The following is a 25,487-nucleotide window of genomic DNA, read 5'->3' as shown; positions in this document are numbered from 1 at the left end:
GTTAGTTAAAAAGGAATAAAACCATTTAATGATAAAAAGGGTTAACAGTCATCTGCCGTAGTTTCTTAATCAGCAGGTGAGACTGTAGGGTGTTAAAAGCAGAACTAAAAACAATAAACAAAAGACGGGCATACAGATGAAGCCACTACAAATTTCCCCTGTTTCCGTGATGGCTCCTTGGCCGCCCCTTGATAGGTCTTTGACTGGCCGATAATGGAAGCAGGGGGGAAATGCGATGACGTGGTCAATGAGGCCCCGACTGGAAACGCCCCTAAATTGCCTGAGTGAAAACCAGTTGCAATGCTTCATTTGTCCACGGGGAGGAGCAGGTATTAGTGCAGGAGACCCGAGTTAGTTTTACACACTAATATTACTTGTATTTACTTCTATTCTTCTTCATAAAGTAGCCTTATACTATATGTTGTTGTAGGCCTTTGGGTTTTCAAGGTGTTTCAGAGTTAGGTGAGTGATGCCATTAATTGCATCATCTGTGCCTCGTCCTTGTCTAGAAGCAAACTGGAAGGGATCTAGAGCAGAATTTATCTGAGATTTCAGAAGGGACAATTTTTTTTGCGATACAGTGCTTCACATCTTTGCCTATGTAAGGTTTGTTGTTTGGATACTTTAACCACCTTTTTGGGAACCACTCAGTTAACACAGAACTTTAGATAGTCTGATATTGTTTCAACAGCAACATCAATGTCCAAATTGTGAAAAATGTCCCAGTTTATGCATAGAAGAGAGCCCTTTAATGTCTCAACACTGTCCTTTGACCACATAGATACTGTCTTAATCTGTGGCTTGCTGCTTTTTAGCACAGATTTGTATGTTGGTATTAGATGTACTGTGTATATATGAGAGAGGTGGATTTGATTCAGTTGCTGCTGGACACAGTCTGTGATGTCAAACCCAAATGTTTTCAGTCTACAGCAAAAATAAAGGAATTGGCGTCACTGTTCCAATACTTTTGGAGGGGACTGTATATTTCAAAATGACCTCCTGCATGAACCTCTGCAAGTTATACACAAAGACAACATTCCTTTAAGTGCATTTATTATTTAAAAACTACAAAGCAAAGACTCTCACAGATTATAAACTGATCTTCTCTTAGATGCTTCTTGATTGACAGCAACCCAAATGCTGCTGGAGTGCACATGTTTAAGAATTCTTCTGTGGTACCTTGATGGTCACCTGAAACAAAATACAGACAAAAAGATGGTTTGCTCACAGGATTTAAAAGGTGGAGGTAAAGAATTTTTCATAAAAATGTATGCATCCTGGTACATAATCATTCATTGAAATAAAAACAGACCCATTGCAGACAACCTTACATTTCCAAGGTATACAGTGCCCTAGCACAAAAGTGTGTACACACCTCCCCACTCACTGCACTCACTATATCTACTTTACTGCCAGTCGAAAACAGTAGGACCACAGATAAATCACTTCACTTTACGGCAGAAACACTACAGACAAGAGGCATAGTGTTATCTAGTTCCCAACATACATAAAAGTATAGAGGATATATAATCATCAAATCATGAAACATCAGTAATGACATATATAAAAACATTCCAACAATCAATCTACAAAATAAGACTTTACACATATAAAGCAGGTTAACGACAGGAAGTCTCATTTAATTTTAAAGTAATCTTGCAGATTTTTTGAGAGGTGCGCATACTTCCATGTAATACAAAAAACCCTTATTAGTCTTGACATCATTAGCTCATGTGATTTAAAAAAATCAAGTGGTGTGAAGGCCCTATTGTATTTTAAAGCATTATAAAACAGGGGTCCAAACAGTGAAACTCGCTGTTGGAGCCCTGTTGTTTTTATTGTCATTCTTTCTTCCTTCTTCTCCTCCACAACATTTATTCATGCATCAAAAACTAAGTCCAAACCCCCTCAAAATTGGCAATTTGGTTACACATTCCACCTACTACACAGGCAGATCACATGGCACTCACTGTTGTGCTGTAACAAGTTTATATTTTCACAGTTATCTTGAAAACGGCTTGCCCTGGATTCAAAATACTTTTTCCTCAGTTTTCTAAATGACCATTTTAAACCATTGGGCAAATGTACACAGAGTTGTCTACACATGATATAGAACATTATTAGCCGGCCACATAGTGGACAAACTAAGTTGTATTCAACTCCTTCATGCAACATCTGATATTCATGATAATACATATGCATGTCAGGTGACCTCTACTTAATGTACTGTTGCATTAATGACCCACTTGTGCAGCACTGCCTTGTGACAATAGGAAGCAAGCCTTATGGTACAAACTTATGTGGTCTACATTTGATATGCATAACATAATGTACATTTACTGTGGGTTTATTAACACCAAATAGTGGCCACAGTAAGTGATCTCCTTCATCCAATGTCCAATATTTATGAAAATGTATATCTGTAGCTGTTACTATCTGGAAGATGCATTGTGAATGTAATGTAGTGCTGTAGTAACAGCACTTTGACTGCAGTGTGCCATGATGTGCACAAAGCTGTGAGGGCCTGATCATCGCTGCTTGCAACTTTAATATTTTACTTAAAACTGTAAAAAGTGGGCACATTTAGTTCCAGACTGTATAATAGCACACTGAAATGCTTCAATCCAAAAATAAATACCCCAAAATACTCAAGGATTGTGAGCAATATTTACTGATTGTAATAGGGACACCTATTAAAAACTAGATGATTTGTCTATATTTTAGTTTATAATCATTATCAAACTGAGAGATTCAGCTAAAAAAAACATGTATTTTTAAGTAATTACCGTTTTGACTTCTGTGTAGTTGTCCAGACCGTACTCTCCCAGCTCTCTGCCATTTCCTGAAGCCTTGTAACCTCCAAATGGTGCCTGAGCCCCAAACACGTCATAACAGTTAATCCTGCAGGAGAACACACACACACACACACACACACACATACAGAGACAACATAAATAATAAAAACATCCTTGTGTACATGCAACAAGTCAGTAATCAGATTTAAAGCTGACCTAATTTTGGAAGCGTGGCTCACTGATTTGAACTGTATTAGTGACAGTACACACTGGTATCTGACTTTTTGTTTGGTGTAAGTGTTCATCAGAGCAGCATGACTACACAGTACGAGGAGGACAGACAGAACAGAGCTTTTCCTAATAACATAAGTGTCTGAATTAAACAAATATCTAAATGTTCAGCATTGGGAATCAACTTATTTAGACTCCTACAGGCTGCTTTGTCTTAGCTTTAGTGTTAGTCAGTCTTTAGATGGACTTATTTTAAATAGGAGACATCGCTTTGTGTAATGGTCTCCGCTTTCATCCAGCTGCTGAGTTGTTACATTCTCTGTCTGCAGTCTTTAATCCTGCACATTCTCATGCGCTTTGAGCATCAGCATGTCTTAACTTGGAAAAAACGTTGTTGTGGATGTGCCCATCCAGAGACACAGATAAAGCAGGTGCTGGACCAAAACTAAACCATTGTTACGTCACGCTGGTTATATCCTAATAAATACTTGCATTGGGAGCTGCAGAGTTTTTCTTTTGTGTTCATAAATCCTGAAAATGTATGGATAGCAGAAGAGATGACACTACTGGTTTGATGAATGTATGTATTCTTTGAAAAGAAATTTCACAAAGAAGCAAAGGTGTAAAGCTACTGTGACAAAGGACATATGTGGCATGATGGCATGAAGTATGTCAACTGCATGAATTTCACATTCAGTGCATGGTTGGCAGCCCTGGTAAGCTCAATATGATGTTACAGAAATGTCTCTGACCAACTATCTGTTATTTGTTTTGAAGGGGAAGCAGCAGATGTTCATTCAGTGTAAATCAGTGAGTGTAGTTGCCAGGCTGTCTGGACCCAAGTCTGATTCAATTTCTTGTCCTTAATACATCCCAATGAGAGAGAACAGTTTATTTGATCTTGTTCAGAGTCATTCATTGACATCTTTGTTGTTTGAGACAATAACTTTTGCTCATTCACTGGTTGTCCTACTGCCTATGTTTTGAACAATGTAGCAGGCCTGAGCAGTACCCTACAATAACAGTGAGTGGACATGGGCAGTATGAGTCAGTCAGGGATTCATGAGCACTGGGTACGTTCGACAGGCTGACCCGGTGCGTACCAGACACTAAAAACAGTTCAAAAAGATTTATTCATGTTCGCCTATTACTACTGTCTCTGTAGGGCACACAATACAAAATGACAACCATGCTCAGCAACCAGACATGACGAGGGAACAGAGAAACGCCCTGAAACTGTTTGGGAATTAGACAACATTACATAGTCTTAGTTTCATAATAGACATTTTTGTTACGATAATTACACCAACCATCCATCAACACAGAGCTCATGGACCTCAATATATGAAACATGGAAATTTGTCACCCGTAGTATTCGTAATTGACTGGACATCAGATTCCCCCAGAAGCTGAAAGAATACCGATTTGTTCTTTTCAATATTCAGACTTAAACTGACTCCAAAATGTACTAGATGTGTATCATTCACAGAAACCTTGCTGATTCTCGTTTCTGTTCATGTTCAGTAACAGTGAAAAGCAGTTTAGATGCCGTGGGCTGCCACTGCTTCAGCCACTAATGTTTTGAGCCTCGCCCCCCTTTATTATGCTCCTCAAAAATGGCATTTTAATGTAAAAGATCAGAACAGGAGGCTGGAAGGACGGGGAGAGATATGGTGCTGCACATAACAACATGCATACAGGCCGTGGATGTATTATAAGATCAGTTAAGTTAGTTTTACAGTCAGTGGAGCAATTTTTGCAGCTCTCTCCAGTGTTTATAACAAAAGTGCATCTTTAAATTGAAAGTGATGTGTGCATCTATACATGTGGACATCTTCATTCCTACACTAACATACATCAGTCGATGACCTGGATTTGAGAAGGTAGCTGGTGAAGTTCACTAAGCTACATTACAGTATATACATTTATGAGTATTTCATGGAGCAGCAACTAATAGTCACAATGTTTCTGTCCCACTCTTAAGACCACATCTAACACAGGTTGTGAACATTAATTATGCTGGCTCTAATAACAGTGCTTTACTGTTACTTGTAAGTGTTGAAAGGTAAACTGAATAAGAAAAGATGAGGGATTGGATTCAATAATTGGATAGCTTATTGGAACTAGGGACAGAAAGCCAAATAGCATTCCTCAGGTCAGCTACAAATATCTACAGCATACAGAATAATGTTTGTACAGTAATATTTCATTCTTACCAGACTGTGCCAGCACGGAGCCCATTAGAGACATAGTGAGCCTTATCAATGTCTTTAGTGAACACAGCAGCTGCCAAACCATATTTAGTATCATTGGCTCTCTCTACCACCTCCTCAAGTGTTTTAAACTTAAAGATCTGCATCACTGGACCAAAGATCTGCAAGACAGAACATGACAGAAAGGAGAATATTCAAACATTATCAATCAACAATCCTACTACTATAATTGGAGAGCAGGATGTTTGTCCGTCCGTCTCTCTGTCCGTCTGTCCGTTCACCTTTCGCCAACCTCCTCCATGGTTTAGGGAGCCAGCCATTACATATGGCATTTTTTTCGCATTTCATTTCATGTCAACTTCCATTTCGATTTCAATATTAAATAAATAGTCTGCAGTTATACTTTTTATTTGGGACTCCGGAGTTACAGCCACCTGGGACTATTTTTTCAACCCTAACAGTATTTCAATTAATGTACAAATAAACAAACATATTGCTGCTTCACTTTCTCACCTACCTGCTAGCATTACCATGCTAATAAAATACCTACCTATCTAACTAATTCATCCCACAGCAACTCAATAACAATTCTTATTTACATACACCATCTCATTCACACATGGCCTAACATGTCCTTGGTTATGTGGATCTCATTTCAAACAACTATCTGACTGTACTGCACTCATGGTTTCTAATTTACTCAACTGCATAAAAAAACACTTTAATATTTACTTTTCAGCTAACTTACTGTGACCTTCATATATAAATACAGTCTTCTCATTGCTTTAATCTATGAGTGTGTGTCTTTTGGCAAGTAAACATGCTGAAGCGCCCAACGGGCGCATTGTTCTAGTCATCAATAATTAACGTTTAAAAAAAAATCGAACAAATGGAAAACAGATTTGCAACAAGAAATGTAACTGATCTAGGTCATAAGCGCTGCTCTGGATTTTAAATGTATGAATTATTATTCAAAGGTAGAATATATATATAGGGAGTGCACTGATCCCACATTTTGATTTGACAAGGATTGCCATAGGGCTAGAAAAAGGCAGCAATAATGGTAATTTGGAGATCAAGACGGTCTCAAGATATCAGCAAGGGATACGCTGAGAGAGTGTCACATCAGCTGAAGCAACCTCATGGCAAAGTGTGGTATATTCCCCATCATGGCATACGCCATCAAAAGAAAAGAACACTGTGGGTGGCGTTTGACTGTGGTGCTGACAGTCCCACCTTTTTGGTGCAGTATCTTCATCCAGTTGTGCAAGCTATGACCTTTATAAGACAGTAGAAGTGAACAGGCATAGATTTCCTACTGATGAAACAAAGTGACTCACAACTTAACATTGATGACCTGCTTAAAATGTAGCCTATGGAGAAGGAGAATGTGTTCATGATTAACAACCTCATGGCAATTTGCAAAGAAGAGGGATTTCAGTTGATGAAGTGGACCAGCAATAGCCATGAAGTGTTGCATACCATTTTAGAGTAACACTGGTCAAGCTTCACAGGGAATTGTGTCAGTTGTCAACTCAGTATATGATCCTTTGGGATTTTTGGCACCACTAATACTTGTGGCAAAAATGATGATACAAGAGCTTTGTCGCAAGAAATGTCATTGGGATGATCCAGCACCTTAAGCTCTGCAACTACATGGAGAAAGTGGTTGTCTGACTGTAAAATGGTGCCAGACTTCAAAGTTAATCAATACTTTAAACCATAGAACTTTCATCAGCCGTCAAGTGTTCAGCTACATCACCTCTATGATGCCAGCCAGGGTGGATATGGCACTGTCAGCTACATCGGGATGGAAAATGGAGAGAGCAAACTTTATGCTTGAGAAGGCTAGAGTGGAGCCTATGAAGCAGATGACAATACCCCACATGGAGCTCACAGTGACTGTTCAGTGTAGTTTAAGTTCATGAGATGCTTCAAGTTGAGCTGCAAACTGGAGAAGTCTATTTTGGAGAGACAGCACTACAGTCCTCAACACCTTTACTGCCAACAAAATATTTGCCATCAGAGAAGCATCAAACAGGTGGAGATACAGTTAGGTCCATGAATATTTGGACAGTGACAGTTTTCGTACTTTTGACTCTTGAAGTTTGAAATGAAACAATCAAGATGTGATTGAAGTGCAGACTTTCAGCTTCAGCAAAAAACATGCATGCTTGATCGGGTTGATATCAGGTGATTGACTTGTCCATTGCAGAATATTCCCCTTCATTGCTTTAAGAAACTCCTGGGTTGCTTTCACAGTATGTTTTGTGTCATTGTCCATCTGTACTGTGAAGTGTGGTCCTGACCTTTGCTGAATTTGGCTGAATCAGAGCAGACAGTATATCCCTATACACCTCAGAATTCATCCGGCTGCTTCTGTCCTCTGTCACATCAACAATAAACACTATTGACCTTTTGCCATTAGAAGCCATGCATGCCCAACCCTCACACTACCATCACCATGTTTTACAGATGATGTGGTATGCTTTGGATCATGAGCCGTTCCAAGCCTTGCCTACACTTTTTTTCTTCCCATCATTCTGGTTCAGGTTGATCAGAGTTACATCTGTCCAAAGAATGCTGGTCCTGAGCTGTGCTGGTTTTAGAGATTCTTTTCTGGCAAAGTCTAATCTGGCCTTTCTATTCTCAAGGTTTATGAATGGTTTGCACCTTAAGGTCAACCCTATGTATTTGTTCTCATGATGTCCTCTTTTTATGGTAGAGTTGGATAATGATATATCTACCTCCTGGAGAGTGTTCTTCACTTGGCTGGATGTTGTGAAGGGGTTTTCTTAACCATGGAAAGGATCCTGAGTTCATTCACCACTGCTTTCACAGGCATTTTTGTGTTACCGAGTTCACCAGTGCTTTTTGTTTTCCTCAGAATGTAGCAGACTGTTGATTTGGACACTCGTAATGTGCTTGAGATCTCTCTGATGGAAATTTTGTGTTTTTTGTAGCCTAAAGGCTGATTTATGCTTCTACGTTTCGTTGGACGTCAAGCCGGCGGCGTACCTACGCAGAGCTCTCTGCGTCGCTGTGAACCCCTACACCGTCCCCTGACGTGCATCTCCCTAGAAATGTAACTACGCGTCGAGGCAACCCAGACCACAAGGGTTGTGATTGGTTAGCTTTGTAGCAAAAAATATACAGAGTAAAAATGAATACAAAACACTGCAGAAACTCAAAATCTTCTAGTCAAAATAAATCTCATTACACTTAAAATAAGAAAAAGTAACTTGTTTTTAAACAACTTTCACTTGTTTCAAGCACATTTTCACTTGAAATAAGTAGCTCAATCTGCTGTGGAGCAAGTTTTTTTAAATACTTGTAATAGGAAAAAATAAGAAGTGGCCACACAGAAAATAAAGTGTGAAATTGTCTGTGTCATACGGTTACGTAGAAGCATAAATCAGCTTTAAGGATGGCCTGTTTCACTTGCATTGAGAGTTCTTTTGATTGAATGCGTCAGGTTCACAGGAACAGCTTCCAAATGTAAAGACCAAACCTGGAATCAACTCCAGACATTTTACCTGCTTAATTGATGATGAAAGAACAAAGTAATTGCCCACACCTGTCCATGAAACAGCTTTTTTTTTTGTCCAATTATTCATGGTCCTTTCAAAAAGGACCAGAGTTTCTGGCAAAAGCAGAGGCAAAATGGTTGATTAACAGATTGGATTCTGACATTGTTGAAGATGCCCCAGAGTTAAGATGAACCTAATGGTTTTACGCAGTCTAGCAAGCATGGAGTGGCAATAACTCATACCCCTTTCACACCAAAGCAGTTCCAGTGCTGGTTCGGGGCCAGTGCTTAATTTGGAACCGGTTTTCCTGTTCACACAGACAGAGAACTGGCTCAGGGCCAGAAAAATTGGTTCAGAGTGGCACCAGTTCTTGCTGGACTAGAAGAAAGAACCGCTTATGTTAGGGGGCAGGGGGCAGGGTAAGTGAGCACAACCACAGCAAACAAGACCGCGTGGTGAATAGATAAGGAGTGAATTATCCCTTGAACATCTGACTGATGGTGAAATTCATGCGTTGTGAGTTAGCTGTGCTCTGCTTTGGTGTGAAAGGGGTATCAGTAAGTAACTGGAGCCGTCTCCTTCTATTTCTTAATCCAAATACTTAAGGTTCTGGTTAAGTATTCAATTAATCATGAAATTACTGATATGAATAAAAAATAACTGAACAATGTGACTTCTGAAATTTACGTGATGTGATCTGCTAGAAAAAAAGATGTTTCACTCTGTTGGATTTGTTGGAAATACAGAATACCACTTACAATTGTAGAGTAGTGTTACAGAGTGGAGCCACTTCTCAAATGATCTTTTGATATAAACACTCAGGCTTTCATCTGTTTTACTTAAATATTAAAAAGCAATTATTTGAACTTCTCAGCAGGGCAAACCACTGACTCTGCTATCCTACCTCCTCCCTGGCAATGGTCATGTTGTCCTGGACATCTCCAAACACAGTAGGCTGGATGAAGTATCCTCTGTCAGCAGCCACTCCTCCTCCACACATCAGCTTGGCTCCTTCTCTCTTTCCAGTGCTGATATAGCCCAGAATCTTGTTGAACTGCTCCTCATCCACCTAAACAGGTCATCACAGAGGGAACAGCACCAAGTGTGTGTGTGAAAGTGCATGCCAAATACTCTCCAGTAATCAGAGCACTGATTGTGCTCCTCAACACCTTATATTATGAGATTTACACACAAAAAAGTTCAATTACCTTGTTAAAAATCATTCAAATGAATATATTGTTTCTCCCTCACTAAAACATCCAGAATCTATGAATATGGGAATATTGTTAAATTTAAAAGTCTAAATGTCTCCTTCTTCACTGTAAAGTCCATTCTCAGTAGGGGTGTCTCGATCTCGATTGTAAATCGAATAACGATCGAAATGACCTCACGATCTCGACCTTCGAAATCAACGGAGGAATCAAAGCTGTAGCCACGCCCCCAAAGTCAGGCAAGTAAAGAGGGGAAAAAACACACACTTGTTGAAATGCAGCGAACCAACATTACCTCCTCAACCTGAACCTGCAGCCGGTAAAAATACACCATGGCAACCGCTGACAGAGGAGACACATCAACCAAACTCAAACTGGTTGTCGGTCCGGTGGGGGGGCGATTGGTCTAATAAGTAGCACCACAGAGCTATAAGGACGCTCTGCTCTCACACACGCTGCATTGGTAGTCAGCTATCAATATGCGGGACACTCCGGGAGAGTTGGGATGTCTGCACTAAAGCAATAACTAGCACTATAGGGGTATTTGTAGCACCAGAGATACAGTTAGGACTCTGTTAGGACAGTTAACACACTTCATTGTTCAGGGATGTTTATGGACATTAGGCTGCTTTAATTTAGTTTTTGTGAACTTGAATATCATCTAATATGAAGAGTGCACACTGCAGTTACAAAAGGGTCACTACATGATTCTTTTGTTTACAGTAAGTTTCTAATTGACTGCTGAAACAAGTTATTGTTACATTATATTGATAACAAATTATTTAATTTTGACAGTAGGGCCTTAGTGTGGTACATTGCAAACAACTGATGGCTGAATGGCATAGGCATCTGTCCCAAAAAGGACCCAAAAAAAGAGGATTGAGAATCGAATCGAATCGTGACCTTAAAATTGAAATAACATCGAATTGAGGATTTGGAGAATTGTGACACCCCTAATTCTCAGTGTTGGAGAAGCTGGAGGCTTCAAGTTTCCACACCACACTTGTGTAAGTTGCATACTGAACCACAAGTGGCTCCAAACTAGTGGCGCTTTTCCACTAAACAGTTCTAGCACTAGGTTTTTTTTGCGTTTCCACTAGGGATAGTACCTGGTACCTGGTACTTTTTTAGTACCTGCTCTGGTGAGGTTCCAAGCGAGTCGAGCCGATACTAAATGTGATGTCAACATACTGCCGGCCACTGATTGGTCAGAAGAGTTGTCGCTGGAAGCGTCATGAGCCGTCCTACACAAGAATCAAACCCGGCATTTTTAAATACCAGCAACAGCGTTAGAGCTATACGGCTCAATGTTCTTGCTTTGTGTGTGATAGAAAGCCTCATACAGCAGCAAGTACACCACTGCCTCCTTGTCCTACATTGTTTATGTGTTTTGTGTCGCATATAAAACGAAGTCACGGCAGTTTCACGCAGCCGTGCTATGATAACCACGCCCACGTTGAGTAGGTACTATAGTAATGGAAAAGGTCTGTCCTGGTACCAAACCTTTCAAGTCGAGCCGAGTAGTGCTAGAACTGTATAGTGGAAAAGCGCCATAGTTGTGATGTAACAAATCCTGCTTGTAGGTACACGCGTTAAAAAGCGAATACCTCCTAACGGTCCGCTAGCTGCCCCTTCTTTGTCCAGGCTGGAAAAAAATCTGGTGTCCATGAACAGCATTGGCTCTGTAAATATCCTGTCGGTTTTGGCTCAGTAAATTTCTGTTGGTTTGTCTGGCCGCTAGAGTCTCAGTGCCCCAGGAGATGAGGTTGACATCTGTTGACTGAAACACTCAATGCAGGCTGAGTGAAAGTGGGGAGGCCACAAAGAGTACTGTTGTGTTCAAATGATTTTTTTCGACAGCCTATGATACAGTGTGAGAGGAACAGAAGTGACTCTGCAGCTGACACAAACTTCTCATTTGGTCATTGCCTTGGCAAGACTTGTCTGGTCTATTTTCGACAGAAGGAGCTGCACAGAGCAAATCGAGATGGGCCGGGAGACAGACCCAGAAACAGCATAAAGCAGCCGATTTATTTTCAAAATAAAACAACCCATACAAACTCCTGAACGTATTTTAGCAACAAACACAATGAAAACAAACAAACAATTGAACTATGTAGCCTACAGACCCACAGTAGAAACACAAAAATAAAGGAAAATTACCAAATCAACACAATTTGAGCAAGTCGACAAAAATCGGGCAGTTTAGTTAAGCTGCTACTGCAGTAATTAGTTACAGTGGCCAAAAGACACTTGTTCAGCTTTGATTGGGCTTAAATTAAAAGGCAGATGTCTTGCCCAGAGTTGATACGCTGTGCTTCTGAAACGCTTCCAGTGGGGAAGGACGCACCCAGGATCTCGGTGGGATCCTGGGTTAGGGTTAGTATATATTCAAAATGTCTCTTTTTTTAATCTTACTTTGAATGTTTTTCATTATTTTTTTCCCTTTCACAAAATACAACAACTTCCCATTATATAAATAAAACTGTCTCAAATTAGTGTTAGGGTGTATAAAATATGGGAGTCTGCCCTTAAAAAAAAAAAGCAATAATAGAGGGTTTTGTTAGCATTGGTAGGTCTAGTTCAAAATAACATTTCTGTAACAAAATACCAGTTTATGAGTGTATTCGTTACCTGAGGTCCCTGTTCAGTGTTTAAGTCAAAAGGGTTTCCCACCACTCGTCTCTTAGCTCGTTCAACACTCCGCTCCACAAACTCATCATAGATGTCTGCTTGGACAAAGGTCCGAGAGCCGGCACAGCAACACTGGCCTTGGTTGAAAAACAGAGCAAAGTGGGACTGCTCCACTGCATCTTCCACTGGATGACAGAAAGACAGAGACAACATAAATACACGTTTCTGTAGTTATGGAAAAGTGTAATTAGGGTGTGTCCGCACACCATGATATCACCGTTAAGCTTGATTTATGAACACTAATAACTGAGTGTGTTTTATGATGTGTGGTTGTGCCTATTCTGTCCAGGATGGAGTTGTCCCAGTTGTCCATATTAAAAGATAGAAATGGTTGTGTGATGAATGAAACAGGCGAGCTAGAGAGATAGAAGTTCAAACCCACACTGCTTTCTCACTTCTGCACAGCTAACCAATCACTGCTTGAGGTGGGTATGAATGTCGGCTTGCCCATTTCAGAAAGTTACAGGCCCCCCGTCTGCAGTCACAAAGGTGTGGGGGCAGGAGGGGGGGTTAATGGACATTTCAATTGTCTGACAAGGAGTATGGAACTTGTTGTCTGGCTGCCTGTATTCTGATGTATCAATAGTCAATCATTGCCATTAATATGAAGTAAATATCCCTGCATGCATAAGAGGCTTAGGCTAAGCTTTAAGAGGCAGTTGCCAATTTTGCATAGTTAGTAAACCACCCTTTATTAGAATGTGAAAGAGGCAGTAATATCTGTAAAACACACAGAATACAGTATGCTGCAGCTTTACAAACCACCTCACACAGACAGAATACATACTGTTGGCGTCAGACATGATGATATTAGGACTCTTTCCTCCCAGCTCCAAAGTGACTTTCTTCAGGTTGCTGCCACCTGAAGCCTGCTGGATTAGATGACCCACCTGATGGACACAGACAGGCAGAAACAGAGATTGTGACACCTTCACAGCAGACACAGTGCTGGTGATAGTGTGATTTAACAAAATGTGGATAGTGTGTGTGTCATTTCTGTGAAAACAATGTTGGCAAAAAAAAACCTATGAAAAACTATCCAAATACATTTAGAAAAAAGCTAATTAAAAAGTTAAAAAGCTGCCTGATTGAAAACAACACTGCTTTTGTAGAGATGTAGTTCTGGTGTTCTGGAAAAAAAAGTCTGTTACGGACAAATTCTTTTTACTATGTGCTGCATGTAGTATACACAGGAGCAAGCTGGCAAAGGTCATCAATGTGGCAGTAAATTCATTAGGCCAAAGAGCAAGATGAGGGCTCTTTGTGAAGAGAAGGTGAAGAGGAAGGCTCTGTGTATCACAGAGGAACCTGCACATCCTTTGCTCTCCAAGTTTGACAAGTTACATGCTGGAAGGTGCAATAGGATGTCTCTAGCTACAGAGAATGTATATTCATAATAGAATGTACATTTTTCCTATGATAAGCCGCTTGCTCAATTCTTAGAGACTCATTTATATAGTCTCTTAAATGTTGTATATTGTATTTATAACGTTTTATTAGTATTCATTCACTATTGTTGTGTGGTGTGTGTGTTTAAGTTTTGAACTATCTTATGGGCCAAAGAAAATGTTCCACTCTCCATAAAATTCTATCAATTAGTTCAAGTTAGTCATAATAAGTTACACGTAAGTGCACACTAATTGTCTCTTGTGTTGCATAAACAGAGCTCCATGTAATATTCCTACTGACACAGCCAGTAAGAAGGTCGATTACCATTAGAAAAAAAATGACCGTATCTGGTAATTATGACTTCTGTGTTTCATAATTGTCTACAAAATTAATATATTCAGTGATAGTATCTGTTGCCTCCTCCAAGTCCAAACAACAGTATGAAAGTCCCAGTTAGTGCAGGAGAAGCAGCCTTTTAAGGTTTTGATGCCATTGTTGTTTCACATGTATAAAGTTTCAACTTGAGGTTTGCTGCTCTTAGGAAAGGACTTAAAGGTGGGGATTAAATGGACAACTTCATCGTCAGATGTACCTAAAGGAAGTTTAACCTTTGCTGTGTCACTGCCGCAGCCTTTGTCCAGGATTCTCTTGTCTCTGGTATTACAGTCTACAGCTTGAATCCAGGTAGCCCTGCTTCTAGTTTACAGTGGTTAAAATCACCTAAATAAAACAAGGCACTTCAGGGGTGCGATTCAGTTGCCAATGAACACAGTCTGTTATAGTAGCTGTTTTTACAGTGTTTCCACTGGGTGGAATATAAACTGTACAATATAAAATATTCCCCAAAGTCACAGAGGAGGTAACATACCAGCTCAATGTCAGGATGACAGACTTTTGTTTGACATACACAACCTCCTTGGGTGTTGCCTGAGTTATCATTCTTGTCAAATCACAACAGAGAAAGGCCTTCAAGGGCAGCAAGAGAGTTACAAATATCCTACTGCAGCCAGGTCTCAGTGAACACAAGCATGTACTCATGTCGAACTCTGGTGTTGATTCATAGCTCATCAACTTTACTCTTCAGTGAGTGGGCATTGCAGAGTATCATGAAAGACAGAGGTGGTCTGTATACTCTGGAGTCTGGCTCATCCCGCCATGTCACATCTTCCCCTTTTACGAGTTTGTCCCCATCTACTCTCGGGCAATGTCCGAACCCAAATTTTTCTCGGTAATGGTGGAACAGTTGTGTGGCAGAAATCGGTCTTCGGTGTAGTGCAGGAAACCCAGGGTCGCAGTAACAACACTGTTATGTTACATTAGTCATCGTATGAAGATGGAAATTTAAAAAAAAAAAAAAGATAAAAAAAGGAAAAAAATTCCCAAAAACAAACTGAAGTAGCACGGTGGCCTGGGTCACAACAGAGCAGCACCGCCGGAAGAAGATAAAAAGGTTTTAAAAAGGTTATTTAGCATGATAGACAACATGTTGGGGTGGTGTGTTTCTGTGTGCTGTTTGACTTGCACCACATACAGTGTTTAGAACAATCTCCATCTAAACCTCGTCATAAATTAAAAAAAATGATTATGCATCACTATCGTGTCAACAAAAACTGAAAACAAATAAACAGAAATATTGTCCTACCTCTGTGGATCCAGTAAAGGCCACCTTGTCAACATCCATGTGCCTTGCAATGGCAGCCCCAGCTGATGGCCCCATGCCAGGCAAGATGTTCACAACACCTTCAGGGAAACCAACCTTTAAAACAGAACCATGAAACAAGCTTGAAAAAGTCCACTTAACTGAGTACATCTCTGATGATTGAATGTGATTCAGTTGGACTTAATTATTCATTCATGGTGTCTAATATGAGTTACTTTTTGCATTTTATGATCTTTACACTCTTTGCAGTCAAAAATAATGTCAACCAGCTTTATAATTATATTGGTATTAGTTTAGTATTATCAACATGAAGATAAAAGGTCTTAAAATATCAGAATTGCTCCATTGTGTCTCAGCCAGCTGGAGAGGGTGTCTGTGTTTGGACTGACCACCACAGGCAGGTGTAGTGACTAGTTATGTTGTTAGCAATGGTGTTGAAGAGTAAGGTCCACACTAGTGTCCAACTGAACCAAAGTGACATTTGCAGATATGTTAACATGCTGTTTAATGTGCTGCAGCTAATTAACTATCTAGCCCAATAACTAACATTAGCAGTGGTAGGTAAGTAGTGTCATTTCCCCCTGGTATATGTTTGTTTGGAGGCTATATAGATACATATAAATAAACAATATATAAACAAAGTACCTCTTTAATCAGGCTGGCTACATACAGTGCTGTAAGTGGTGTCTGCTCGGCCACTTTCATGACCACAGTGTTACCAGTTGCAAGGGCAGGGCCAAGTTTCCAGGCCTGCATCAACAGAGGGAAGTTCCACTGCAAAGAATGAAGGAGAAGGAGAAAAGAGAACGCTGTAAAAACAAGAGGTTATAGCAGTGTGCATGAACCTTGAAAGATTGTATTTCTTTGACTGGGTGATAGCCTTGTGATAAATCAACTAATGACTTTACAGAAATAACTAAAAGAGGTTTGCAAAAACATCTGATACGATTGGCTTCTATTTTGATTCTTTAGTGATACAGACAGTAACAAATTACTCAGTGTTTACATTTGTGGTTTTCTCTTGCTCAATCACGCCATGTGTACACGCTACAATCTTTGCCTGTGTCCAGCCTGGTTTCCCAGAAACCATGTCATTATATGACCCATGGCTCCACCACTCTGCTACTGCCTGTGTGCAGTTGTAGTGTTCTTAAGAAGAGCCCTTTATATATTGCCAAATCATGAGTGTAGATAATAAATGATTAGCTATGATAAAGTACAGTGTACTGTGAGTCAACTCTAAGTTGAAGAGAGAGGCGTGCCATATGGCTAGAATCCAATGCAGATATTATCCTAGACTGAACAGTGCTCCAACTAGCAGAAGAGAAAACACTACTGGTTTGTATACACAATATCTAATTTTAACCTTGTATTCCAGGGCCTCCAAATGGGTCTTAAAAAACATGTCTGTTAAGCAAGTGTCTCTCCTGTTATATCTGATAACAGATTTTACACACAGATCTCTATAAATCTCTCTATATAAAGCAAGGAATCTGTCTGTGTGCACATGTTTCACATATCTTGAAAAAACATTCATCCTATCTACTTCGTTCCATGTGAATTTATTACTGGAGACACAAGGAAGTGCAGTGTTGAGTGTTACATTTCTGGATGAGAAGTATACTCTGCCATTGTGGCACACATTGTATTCAAAGGTGGGACAACATCAGTAGTGAGTATCGTTAAATCATGACAAAGTTTAAAGGGCCCTTTGATGCAAAGCAGCACCAAGTACAACACAATGGTCTTTGCTAGTTTAAGACAGACACAGCTGTCATCTTCCCAACCAGCAGCCACATTGTTTAAATAGAAAATTCACTTGCACCTATCTGAATGGGTGTGTTAGTCTTACAATGAGGTGTGGTCAGGCGTATTGTTGGCACATTGCTATCTTGAGGAAGTGGAAAGCAATATGACACACCCTGATAAACCAGTAAAAACATAAAGGATTCTAACCTCTTCGGGCTTCACTGACAAATTTGATTGGCAGCAGAATAATCTAATGGAAGGCCATAACCTGATTCTATGGTTCAACCTCAATTTAGTCTCACTGGTGAAGCTTCTGTCTTGATTAAAACCATCAGATAAAAGGAAACATAAGCCAATCTCTATTAATACTTGCTGTATCTATCTATCTATCTATAAATGACAGGAACGTCTGTCTGTCTGTTTGTCTGTCTGTTATTCGCATATCTCTCGAACCGTTCATCCGATTGATTGAAACGTGACAGCTGTCTTGCTATGGGCACGAGTAAGTGCAGTGCCAAGTTTGACGTTGTTTGGATAAGAAATGTAAAAGATATTATAGATACGTGCTCTTTTTTTCTCCTTTTCCTTGGAAACGGACAGACTCAAAAAGCTGTTATTTTATTTTGTTTTTCATTGCACAAGCTGGAAGCGCTTGATGTTGTACACCACAAATATGCTGTAATAATGAATATCTGTTAATAAAACAAATTTTAAAAAAAGAAATGTAAAAGATATAGATACATATATGGGTGAAAAAAAGAAGCACACATTTGCTGTTGCCCGCTCTAGCCGCTGGCCACTCCCCCTCTCACACAGCACACTGAGCACAGCGCAGGACCAGTAGTTAACCAGGAGTTAGAGAGGGTATAAGGCAGCTAAAATGTGAAATGGATGAAACTGAAAACACTTTGAATAGCCCAGGCTACTTTGTAGTAACAACACATGCAGACATCCCAACTCTCCCAGAAGTTCCGGGAGTCTCCTGCATATTGATAGCGGCTCCTTGATGCCCAAAAATGAGATACAATCTCCCGGACTCTGGATTGAGCAAGCAAGAGTGCGCTGTAGAGAGTGACTGCACGTGTTTGTGTGACTATCAATGCAGTGTGTGTGAGAGCTAAGCGTCCTGATAGCAGATTGCTGCTTATTAGACCAATCGCACCCCCACCCCCCCGTGTGTGTGATGTTGAGAATCAATATCACTGGTAATGCTGGTGTTGATGGTTCTATCCCCAGCTCCTCTGAAATCTACATCATTTTGTGCAAGTCCAAGTGTCCTTGGGAAAAACACTGAGCGTTAAATTGTTGCATTATAGCTTGCTGAAAGAGGGAGAGGGAGAGAGGGAGAGAGAGAGAGGGAGAGAGAGAGACTATAAAGCACATAAGGAAGTGGATGTACAGCATTTTATATTTTTCTCCCTTCCCACTTTCACCATACCGGTATAATCTGTCCACAGACTCCAATGGGTTCATGTCTGGTATAGCAGAAATAGTCTCCATCAATGGGGATGGTCTTTCCCTCCCATTTGTCAGCCCAGCCTGCATAGTACCTAAACACAACACAAATGGTTAGGATACGTGCCTATGCTTGGAACTGAAGTTTTTCCTCCCAGAAATTCAATGCATTGCTTCTTTGTCTCACTTGTGTCTTACCTATGATCTTACATTAAAGAGCTAGATGAAACTGTATCATACACCTAGACTGACAAAGTCTAGTGCATTGGTAAGAAGTGCCTGTGTTGTGTATTTTTTACCTGAGGCATTTCACCACAGTGGGCAGATCCACAGAGTAGGACACAGCATATGGCTTCCCATTGTCAAGGGTTTCCAGTTCCTGTGGCAACAACACAGTATTAATTTTACATGCAAAGACTTGCATATGCAGACATGTATATGCTATGTACAACATGCAAAAAATTTAACTGCGCAATATCACATGATAAAGTGTGTTTCCACATACAGATAATATACATCATTTTAATTAGATGTTCAGGAAATGAGGCGTTTTGTTGACAATCTGGAAGAAGTTCATCTTGGGCTTCATATGCCCTGTGTCTGACACAAAGGCAGGCCTACATACAAGGGGCCAAATCAAACAAAAGGAGTCCAAAATGGACTTCGTCTCCCATTCATGCGTTGCTCAACTCACACCCAGATGTGATCTGGCAGAGTCAAACTCTAAGCTCCCATTGGACGAGACCCGCCAGAACATAAAAGGATTCCCCTGTCCGGCCGTGATGTCACCAAGTATAAAAACAGACCATGCTTCCAGCTGTTTACATGGCTGCAAGGTACCGTATGCATGTTAACTTGATCTAGTCCACACAATCTCCACCTCACTGGATGAGTAGAGAATTTTTCCGTGTTCACTGTAAATTATTCAAGTTTGAGTTTGTTCAAACACTTGGCCACAAAATACATGCATACAGCGTGTTCTCTGCATAAATAAATAAAACTAAATTCAAGTGGTAAAAAAACAAACAACCCTACAGGTGACTCCCCCTGCTACACACAAACCACCTCCTCTGACCTTTTACACAGCAGTCATATCACGCCATCTACCCCTTTAAAACCTTTAAACCCTTTAACACTGACAAAACAAAAACAAAATCAACTGTGCATGAATATCGCTCTGTGAAGTGCTATCAATAGACTTTAAAAACAAGGGACTTCATGATGCATTTAGGTGCACCTGATAAACTCAGAAATCTATACTCAGATGGCCATGAAGGATCTTTAAAAATGGGAGGGTTTCTATTTTTTTTTCCTTTGTTGAAATACATACATCTGTCATTACTATCTTGTTCTTTCACTACAGGATTTTTCATTATCACATCAGCAAAGCCAAACTGTAAATTTCAATATTTAAAATTCCATAAAATAATCAAATTGTTAGCAGCAGTTGTTATCAGCAAACCCCAGCATATCCATATACAACAAACCTGTAGGTATCTTTCCATGATGTTTTACTGAAGCGTTCTTAATAATGAGATGCTAAAAGCATTAGCAACAATATCCCATTCATTTCTACCATAGGCACATTTTAAGAATTCTATTAAAATATGTATCAAATTTTTTTCTCCCAAATGCTGTTTGGTAGACTCACAGCAAGGTAGGCAGTATCCCTCTCGATGGCATCGGCCAATCGGTTGATTAGCAGGCCACGGTGAGAGGCATCCATCCTTCTCCATGGTGATCCAAACCTAAAGGCATTGTGTGCTGCTTTCACTGCCTTGTCTACATCTGCCTGGAAATATACCACCACAACCACAACATGATTAACTGAGTTTTAAAGGAATAGTAATCTAAAAATATAAACTTACTAAGAATTCTGATTGTAACCGAGAGTAAAAACATTAACTGTTTCAAAATGTCTAGAGACCATAGTTGTTTCATAAATTGATATCCATAAATAGATCATTATTAGAGCTCCTCATATTGGTACAGAGATACTCTAACCACATACGAATGCTCCCCATTTTTATTGGAGAATATGTGAATGCGAGTTAAAGCAGTTCATATGTATCAGAGAGTTTGTTTACCTCGTCAGCCTCTGCAACTTGACAAATGACCTCCCCAGTTGCTGGGTTGATGGTAGGGAAAGTTTTCCCACTCACTGCATCCTGCCACTGGTTGTTGATGAACAGCTGAAACATTCAAATGTACCATTACATGGGCACTTCTAGCACAACAAACATTTCATTTCACTCAACATTCCTGGAGGAAAGTTGTGCTGGAGGTATTGTACAACAGTAATTTGAAAACTTTTGAATTTCATTTTAAAATTTTAAAAAGAGAAATGACATCATTCTCTACTGGTTTCCTACCTCTTATTACATGTTTCTATGTGTAAAGTGCCTTGAGATGACTTTTGTTGTGATTTGGCGCTATGTAAATGAATGATCGATTGATTGATTGATTGATTGATTGATTGATTGATTGATTGATTGATTGATTGATTTCACATGAGTCTCCTTCCTCCAGATCATTGTTTTGTACCTGCAAATCTGATCACCTTTGTAGGTGGATCTGTATTGGAATTGCCACCCCAGAGATTTCTCAAATGTACTTTTGTGCTAAGGTTTTATGTTTTTTTAATTGTGTGTTCTTACAGAGTTCAGACACGGTCAGGAAGTGTTACTGGTGTGGTAAGAAAACCATGTCCATGTTGTCCACCCTAATTTTTTTTAACTCAGTACATGACACATATCTTTCTATGCAGTGCACCCAGCTCCCAGCTTCATTCTTTTATTTCCAAAGTTATTTTTAAGGTTTATATCAGATTTGACTGCTGAGATTTTGGGAACAATAGTTCATTTAGTCCTCATATTGTGCAATGTAAGCCACACATGATCCTTAATGGATGGTTAATGATCTACCAATAAGTGGGGTTTTAATTTACTTTTAAGATAAAGCACTTAATACACACTAAATAAAACATAACCCAAACAATGTCTGACACATGCTGCTCATGACAGCCACACATGTATCTGTGCTGTGATTAAAAATGCAGACCATGAAGAGACACCTTGGCCAGACCCTTGACTTGCATTGGAAACTGTACAGAATGATTATTGTTTGGTGTGCATATAAGCACGGAAGATTCAGTGATTATTTTGCAACAGTCTGGAGCTAACTGTACAAAATGGAACCAGCAGATCTGGCACACGTAACTGTGCCATGACAGTGCAACATCATTCCAACAGATTACAGTTCATGACCTCAGATGGCCATGAAAATGAATCTAGCTGTAATGAATAAGAGGTCGGTAAGAATCACTTATCATTATAAATAGTTACTTAGTTTCAAGGGGAATTAATGTCATCAGCCAGCAAAAAGTAAAACGGAAAGATGAGTAAAACATTTATTTGTTTGAATTTCTTAAGAACTTCAGAAAGTGAACATATTTAAACATAATTACTGTCCCTCCATTGCTTCCTTTTGGAGTAATTATGAATAGTAACTCTACATAACTGAGTGGCCAAAAGGCTAGAAAGTGGGGTTGTGACTGGTAGCAGAAAGGTGCTCTTGACCAGTGGTTGCACTGGACGGTTTGTGTCACTGAAACTTTCTTGGACAATTAACAACTGAAAAGAATCTGTACATGAAATTGTTCATCCAACAAGATATTTCATCTAATAAGCCTGCTATTCATTCACCCTGCAGGTCAACTCACACCTTTAAATTCAGAAGCATACTACCTGTTTCACTAGGTGAGTGCACTGCATGAAAGCGCCTTCAAAGACACGTTCATCTGCCAAAGAGGGGAATGTAGATGGGATTCAGCTAAACGTGTTATTTGGCACAAGATATTTCTAACAAAATACATGTGCCGTTTGGTAAACACCTGTCACCTATCAACAACATACAGAAGAGCTGGCTTTTCCAGTAGGGGTAACATCCAACAGTGTTCAGGAAGAGCAAATCACAACGACAAATAGGAAACAACTCACAAAACACAACGGTAAATAACAAAATACAACTCACAAAACGGAAACGACAATTTGCTGCTATGTTTTGAGTTGTTGTTTTCCTATTTGCTGATGTATTTCAGTGCGACAGTTATGGCGCAGCAACATTTCACACAGCCCCTGGTGCGTGTTTGATGGCTCGTGTGTTGGTAGTGACATATTAAGGTCAAGAAAGTTCAACACATTTTTAAAAAATCGTTAGTTTCGTAACGCAAAGATCAGATGTGACCTGAGTCATCAGCATGGCCAAACCCACTGCCTGATCATTTCTCTGGCAATAACCAAGAAACGGCGCAGTCTGCAAACATCACACACAGACCAAGATTCAGACTGAACTGCACTGTTACTAGTTACCGTTATATAACCACGTCAACGTGTGACCTCTTCCAAGTAGGATTTCGCAATAGAAGTTTGAATTTACTACTTTTTCAGGTTTTTACCTTCACCTTCACCTGACCTGTCCTCGGTGCTGTCAGCTGCTCTTTGATAAACCAGCAGCACCTCATTCCATTAACACGAAATCAACAACATTTTATGCGTGTGGACTTTGAACTTTAGCTCTAATCTTGCTTATTTTCCAAGTCAAAGCAAACACCCAATAGTAACAAATGAGAACAGCAGCCGTGAATATTAACTCCTCACAGGCAGTTTTATCGAAGTTTTACAGCGCACAGCACACACCTGTTGAACAAGTAGCTGGCCATCGTCCATGTAACGTCAAAGCCATTGTGATCATTGTGGCTAAGTAATATACCTTGTTATAGTGGATCTCGGGCTGGGTGCTGGGTGCTGGGATGGCAGCAGCAGAGTAGTGACACACTGACAGTCTATTCAATGTGGGAAGACTGCGAGAAAGCACGGTACGCAGCATGGTGTTCCTCTCGTGATGTACGAAGAAGACGACTCAACTCAATGCGAAACTGTTGCAGCAAGCTGTAGCACCTTAGTAAAGGCTGGTTCTTCTTCTTGTATCATTTTTGCAGTGTGGATGCTAATAGGCGTATTACTGCCCCCCGCAGGGCAAAATTTACCTGACACAATCATATTTCATATTTTCATGGGCTCTATTACCCTGAAGCATGTAGGAAAGTTAAGTGCTTTTGTGATCATTTTAGCCAAAGAAAGACTGACAAAATGACAAGACTCCTAGGTCTGATCATTTCTAATAAAAAGGTTTCATCAATAACTGTAGGCTACATCACTGAGGAGACCATGGGTCTGGTTTTCTCTGGTCTCACAGGTTTACTAAATTGTGGTCTCCTATTGAGAACTGCTTCCCTTATTATTATTATTTTTATTATTATTATTGCTTTCAAATTATTAAAAGGAAATATGTCTAATGGTTTGGGCTTTGGTTCTTCAGTTACAAATGTTTTTGCTTGCCTAGATTTTTCTCATTACTTTCCAAATGGGAAGAAATACAGCCAGCCTTACTTTTGTTCAAATGTGCAGTCAGACAAGTATTTTTGATGGTAATATGGATAAATGGCCTCCTTGTCAGCTAAATACAACTAGTACTAATCTTAAAGCATTTATGGACAGGTTTAGCCTTGTACATATCGAGTAAAGTATCCTAATAGATCATTTACATGGAGTAACAAAACCAGTTAAAGTCAATGAAAGATAGATTTTTGGCTGATATGATGTTATTGATGGGCTGTATGGCCCACCTTTAAAATGTGTGCTGCTCAGTCCATGTACAGGAGACTCAATAGCTATTTATTACTAAAGGATGAAATTAAAAGAGGTCACGGGTCTGAACTCATATTTTTGCTCTAAAGCTAAAGAAAAGCAATTCTTTTTCTACAGCTACTAAAACTCTTTATAAGAATAGTAATAGCTTCCCAAAGACCCAAGTTAGCAAGACCCAGGGCAAGGAGAGACACCATCTACTCCAGGAAGAGGTTCGAGCTGGTGTGGAGGAAGAGCGAGTGAGCAGAGCAGTAGGACTTCGGCAGCAGGGAGCCTGGACTAAGTGGGAAAGTGCGCTGCAGCGCAGGATCACCTGGTCAAACATCATGCAGGCAGATTTCCATCGGGTCCGGTTCCTGGTGCAAGCAGTCTATGATGCCCTGCAAAGCCCAGCAAACCTCCACGTTTGGGGGAAGAGCGAGACACCTTCTTGCCTTCTCTGCTCTGAAAGAGGCTCCTTGGAACATCTCCTCAGCAGCTGCCCAAAGGCCCTGGCAGATGGTAGCTATCGTTGGCGCCATGACCAGGTGCTTAAGGCAGTTGCCGAAAGTGTAGCCTCAGCCATCAGCACCAGCAAGCACCATCAAGCTCCGAAGAGGGCAATCCCCTTCGTGAAGGCTGGAGAGAAGCCCAGTGCTCGGCCACAGACAACAACAGGCCTCCTCCACACAGCCTCTGACTGGCAGCTGCAGGTCGACCTGGGAAAAAGCAGCTGAAGTTCCCAGCACACATTGCAGCAATATCGCTCCGTCCAGACATGATCATTACCTCTGAAGCTTCAAGACACCTGATCATGCTGGAACTTACAGTGCCCAGGGAATAGAGGAGGAAGCTAATGAGAGGAAACGCAAA

General features: G+C 40.2%; 1 protein-coding gene across 1 annotated transcript; it reads right to left on the bottom strand.

Annotated features, from left to right (window-relative positions):
- Positions 1 to 1,036: 1,036 nt before the first annotated feature.
- On the bottom strand, positions 1,037 to 23,900 carry LOC133982847 (aldehyde dehydrogenase, mitochondrial-like). The gene is made up of 13 exons (XM_062421688.1): positions 23,698 to 23,900; positions 21,015 to 21,119; positions 20,579 to 20,719; positions 19,227 to 19,306; positions 18,911 to 19,022; positions 16,369 to 16,497; positions 15,706 to 15,819; positions 13,462 to 13,564; positions 12,615 to 12,799; positions 9,674 to 9,838; positions 5,243 to 5,400; positions 2,787 to 2,901; positions 1,037 to 1,191 (listed from the first exon to the last, which is right to left on the bottom strand). Exons 1-13 carry the CDS (start codon positions 23,812 to 23,814, stop codon positions 1,159 to 1,161), a joined length of 1,557 nt encoding a protein of 518 aa, XP_062277672.1. The 5' UTR covers positions 23,815 to 23,900; the 3' UTR covers positions 1,037 to 1,158.
- Positions 23,901 to 25,487: the final 1,587 nt, after the last annotated feature.

This window comes from Scomber scombrus, chromosome 7 (assembly GCF_963691925.1).
Source record: "Scomber scombrus chromosome 7, fScoSco1.1, whole genome shotgun sequence".
Taxonomy (NCBI): Eukaryota; Metazoa; Chordata; class Actinopteri; order Scombriformes; family Scombridae; genus Scomber; species Scomber scombrus.
The sequence above is the reverse complement of the archived record's forward strand: the minus strand, read 5'-3'. Positions and strand labels throughout refer to the sequence as shown.